General features: G+C 27.6%; 1 protein-coding gene across 1 annotated transcript; it reads left to right on the forward strand.

The window, feature by feature from the left end:
• Window positions 1-974: 974 nt before the first annotated feature.
• LOC126897224 (uncharacterized) lies at window positions 975-2,509 on the forward strand (the record flags this gene model as incomplete). The annotated part of the gene is made up of 2 exons (XM_050670643.1): window positions 975-1,827; window positions 1,992-2,509. Coding segments are annotated over exons 1-2 (1,371 nt in total), but the record flags the coding sequence as incomplete, so codon positions are not given.
• Between the last annotated feature and the right edge of the window lie 2,920 nt (window positions 2,510-5,429).

Raw genomic sequence — 5,429 nt, forward strand, 5'->3', positions numbered from 1 at the left:
TAGCAAAATGATAAGAAGGGGGATAAATTCAATGTCTCTTCCCTAAAATGTATTTCTATGGCTATTTTTCAAATGTTAATATATAAATTTCAGCAAATTTTCAGATGATACAATAATAGTTTATATTTCTTGGCATTTTATGCAAATTTTTATACTTGAAATATATAATAGAAACTTTTCAATCAAAGTTAACTTGCTTTTTTTGTTACACAAATTAAAGCATATTTATTTAAACGAATAAAAAACAATTTTTATGATATTATCAGCATTTTCAAAATAACAACAAAATCAAACAATAAAAATTGGTAACTGCTAAGGTATTTATTATATGTTCATTATTGCTGTGAATTATTTACTAGAAAGTTATAAAAATTACTTTTATGGTTTATACAATTGTCTTGAGCAATATGTTCTGTTTTAAGACTATCAAATGTTTTTAAATAAAAGATGACGTCTTTTACAAAACTGATAAATTCACTTAAAATTAAATAATGAATTGAAAATTCTAAATTGTTTATGTTAAATTTGAAAACATCTGAATCTCCTAAAATTGTTCGAATTTCGTTTGATGTACTTTTATTAATCTGAAATATATTAATTTTATTTAAAATTCTTTTATAATTAATTATTAAAAATAATATTAGCCCCTTTCTTGAAAACTGAAGCTATTGCTTTATTATTTTTGTATTATTATACTTTTAACCCTTAACTGGTATCATGGGGTCCAAAAATACCCCGATAAAATTATTTTTTGATGACAACATTAATGAATGTTATCAATTAATTTTTAACCTCCTTGTATTCTTCAATCATGTGTTTCAGTATGGTATACATCAAAAATATTTGTTATAACATGATTGTGTTATGAGGTATAATTAGTTATCATAGCAATGGGGTTCCATATTACCCCATTATACTAAATGTGTATGCCTTTTTTTTGATAATATAAACGTTTAGTTATTTTTTACTTCGAAATGGCCGTTTTAAATGATGCCGATATTGAAAACCTTTTAGATATTGATTCTAATGGTGATTTAAGTGATAGTTCAAGCATTATTAGTGATCATTTAACAGAGTCTGAGTTCGAAAATAGTAGTGGTGACGACGATGTCAATAATGAAGATGACGGTGACAGTAGTTCTCCAGATACTCAAGCAAGCCGTTTACGTTTTTATTATGGTAAAAATAGATGTAAGTGGGCTACAGATGCACCTGCTCGATCACGCACACCACGACATAATATTATAACTCATGTATCAGGAGTGATCGGTGAAGCTAAAACTAACAAACCACAATTGCCTATTGACGCATGGTACTTGTTTTTGGATAATGAAATTTTACAAATAGTACTTGATAAAACTAATGACAAAATTACAGAATTGAGCGTAAAATATGGCAAAACAGCAACTTTTGTAAATCATTTAGATATGGTTGAATTTAAAGCATTTATTGGCTTACTTTTTTTGTCGGGTGTATTCAAATCAAATCACGAAGATGTTCGTTCTTTATTTGCTACTGATGGGACTGGCCGTGATATTTTTAGAGCTACAATGAGTTTGAAAAGATTTCTTTTTATTATTACGGCTCTTCGGTTTGATGATCCTAGTACTAGAAATGAGAGAATAGAAAATGGTGATAAACTGGCTCCATTTTCTGAAATTTTTTATTTGTTTATCACTAATTGCCAATCATGTTACTCCCCATCAGAATATTTGACCGTGGATGAAATGCTTGTCGCATTTAGGGGCCGTTGTCGTTTTCGAATTTATATGAAAAGTAAACCTAACAAGTATGGAATAAAAATAATGTGTTTATGTGATGCTAAAAGTAGTTACCTAATTAATTCATTTGTTTATACTGGAAAAGAAGATAAACCTATACCATACCCAAATCGACTTTCTATACCAACACTCAATGTATTGATACTTACAGCACCAGTTTACAATACTAATAGAAACGTTACGGGAGACAACTGGTTCAGTTCATATGAGTTAGTATCCGAACTAAAACGCCTGGGACTCACATATGTGTGTACTGTACGAAACATAAAAGAGAATTACCTCAGCAATTTATAAGTACAAAATGTAGACCTCAGAGTAATTCGCTATTTGGTTTTCAGTCAGATAGAACAATAGTTTCTTACATTCCGAAAAAAAATTTAAATGTTGTTCTGATTTCGTCTATGCACTACGGCAAAGATATTGATCATAAAAGTGAAAAACCAGAAATAATTGAGTTTTATAACTCAACTAAAAGTGATGTAGATACATTAGACCAAAAATGTTCTGGGTACAACGTTGGACGCCGTACAAGAAGATGGCCACTAGCAATTTTTTATGCGATGTTGAATATTTCTATGACAAATGCTCCAATAATATATTCAAATTCAAATTCAAACACAAAAATAACTCGTCAGCAGTTTATAGTACAAGTTGGAAAATCTTTGATTTTAGAACACCTTGAACAGAGAACTCAAATGCACAATTTGCCTCGAGATATTGCAACAGCAATACAAAACATTTTAGAAAAAGAAAATACGAACACATCTGAACCAAGAGTTGAACAACGTTTATCTACCAAAAAAAGGTGTTCTATTTGTCCAAGATCTAAAGATAAAAAAACAAAATTAGTATGTTCTAAATGCAATGCTCACATATGTCAAATACATTCATCAAAAATAATTGTTTGTTGCCAATGCCAAAAGTAAAGGTAAAATATAAATCAAATTTTGATTGAAAATTATTACCAAAATCAACCAGTCAAAATGAGATAAATTTTAGTTAATTTTTAATTTTTCTTTTTTAGGATGCTTGCAAATAACATAAAAATTAAGTTTTACAAAGAATCTAATGAATTTAAGTTTAATTGTAAAAAAAATAAGCTATATTTAAAACTAAGTGTTAATATAAACCTTTTTTTTTATTTTTTATGAAATGAACAAAAAGAAGACAAAAAAATTTTTTTTTTAAGTTGTTAATTGATACATTACATGTTTATGAATAAATTTGAAACAGTTTCTAAGTTTAAAAAAAATTTTTTATTATTAGAAACCATTAAAATATTTCGGGGTCCTATTGGACCCAATGATACCACATACGTATGAATAAAAGAGAAATACCAGTTAAGGGTTAATAATGAGTAACACAAATGATTTACAGAAAAATTTGAGGGAATACAAAAACCAATATACAAATGAAAACTATAAATAGGATATTGGTGGTCAAGTATTAAATTTTTTAAAGTGATTATAATATTATTAATTTTAATTTTTTAATATTTAATTACCATGTTAAAATCTATTTCAACATTATAATATGTGTTGAACTGACTGCTATTTTTATATTCAGTGTTTAACAATAGAATATTTAATTCTTTAAAGTCATAGCTAATTACAATATATTTTAATTTTAGAAAAAATGTTGAAGTAAATGTTTTCCATGAAGTTCCTACTGTTAGATTTTTCATTACCACTTCAGTTATAGGTAACATATTAGAAACCAAATTATCTGATAACATTTTAAACGATATTTCTAAAATAAAATAATTTATTTTAATTTTATCCATAGGAATAAATTATTGATTTTACAAACTTTTTATATTCAATTTGTAAAGAATTAAAATTTCTTGATAGTCCGAATACATGTTGTCTATTGTTTTGTCAATTATTTGATAATTTTCAGTGTCGCTCGTACGCTTGATATTGAACAGTATTATTATTATTTTTCGAAACAAAAATAATACCTTAATATTATTGTACTTTTATACTTACATAAGTATGAGCTGATTGAAGAACTGAAGATAATGACGTCAGATTACTTATAATAATATTTAATACCTCTAGCAAACGTTTTTCTAAACGAGGGAAAACAAAATTTTATTTTATTTTTAAATTTATTTTTAATCTTGAGAGGTGACGACCAAGGCCACACAACGGATTGTGGAGTCGCCACCCCCATGGCTCCCTTGCAACAAGTCGGGTCGCCAACCACTTATGCGAGAGTCTCGATTATAAAAAAAAATAAACACCCGTACAATAAGTGGATTTAAAAAAAACAAAGAAAATTAAATCAGATATACTATGATGAAACAAAGTGTATCCTTGAATAAAAAAAATAGATATATACTAAAATATAAAGTGTTTTTAACACGCTTATATTAGTTTCACCTGTATGTATGTTTGTAACTCACCACGCGTCACGTGTTGTTATTCTCGCGTATCCCGTCGTCTATGGCTTTGAGACTAGACTGTTGTAACGCATTCACCCCACCCCGTTCACCTCACGCCGAGAACATTATTCCAGTATAATTTTATTTTTGGCTTTCGTAACCGTACAAGCGTGCGTGTCATCAATATTATATATTATATATAACAAATTTTTATCGAGACACGGTCTCACCACTCGTGTCACCTTTATCAGCCGTCCTTCTACAATGAGTATTTTTGTTTTGACTGACCAATACCACATGCCATACGCCTCACGTATATCATTCCCCACGCATCAGCATTCTAAAAAACGGCTATACCTCGTGTATGATACGTTTTTGTACTTAAGTCACTTTACATGTATATATATACAGAGTGATTTTTTTATCAAAACCCACTCAATTAATTACAGCGTAATAATAATTTAAACATTTTTTTTAAAGCGTACCAGGTAAGGAAGATATAGGGTACAATGTGCAAAACACAACTATTCTGAAATGTTGAGAAAGAGAGTAAGTGAAAAGGAAAAACAAAGACTTGACTTTATATAGTAAGCCGGACAGTGACTGATGAATAACACAAAGCACTAGTATCGACTGACCACGATGGTCAGGTTCTTCGGGTTTAAATAATAATTCGGACGATTGCCAATTTTGAAATAAATATTAATCGTCCACTCATCAGTCTCTAAAAGTGAATGCGCTAACTCTGTTTTATTATAATAATTTTCTACAATAATGGTAACGCGACACCATCACAATTATTACAGAATGAGGTGAATAGCAAAGTCATTGTTCGAGGATAGTCAGTTCATTTTACCAATTAAATCAATTAAATAAATTTGTAATAGATTGTAAATTTTTACCCTGCAAAATTCACAAAACTTTTGTTTCATTAATTATAAATTAAATAATTTAATTTAATAGTAAATTATTTACATTGATATATCTTTAATACAGGTAAACTAAATTCGATAAAATAAAATAATATTAAAATTTTAAGTTCATATTATTTTATTAAAAACGTATAGAAGTTTCAATATTAAATATAAAAAAAGTCGAAATAAAATATCTGATTGTTTTAAAAGTTATACATTGTATTTATATTTATATTGTTATTAAATTTAATTCAAGTTAAATTTTAAAATTATTTGAAATCCTTTTACAAAAAAAATGTATAATGTACCTACTTTGATTTATTATTAAAATTTCTTGAATTTTAAATT

Source organism: Daktulosphaira vitifoliae, unplaced genomic scaffold (genome assembly GCF_025091365.1).
Source record: "Daktulosphaira vitifoliae isolate Bord-2020 unplaced genomic scaffold, ASM2509136v1 Scaffold_2, whole genome shotgun sequence".
Classification (NCBI taxonomy): Eukaryota; Metazoa; Arthropoda; class Insecta; order Hemiptera; family Phylloxeridae; genus Daktulosphaira; species Daktulosphaira vitifoliae.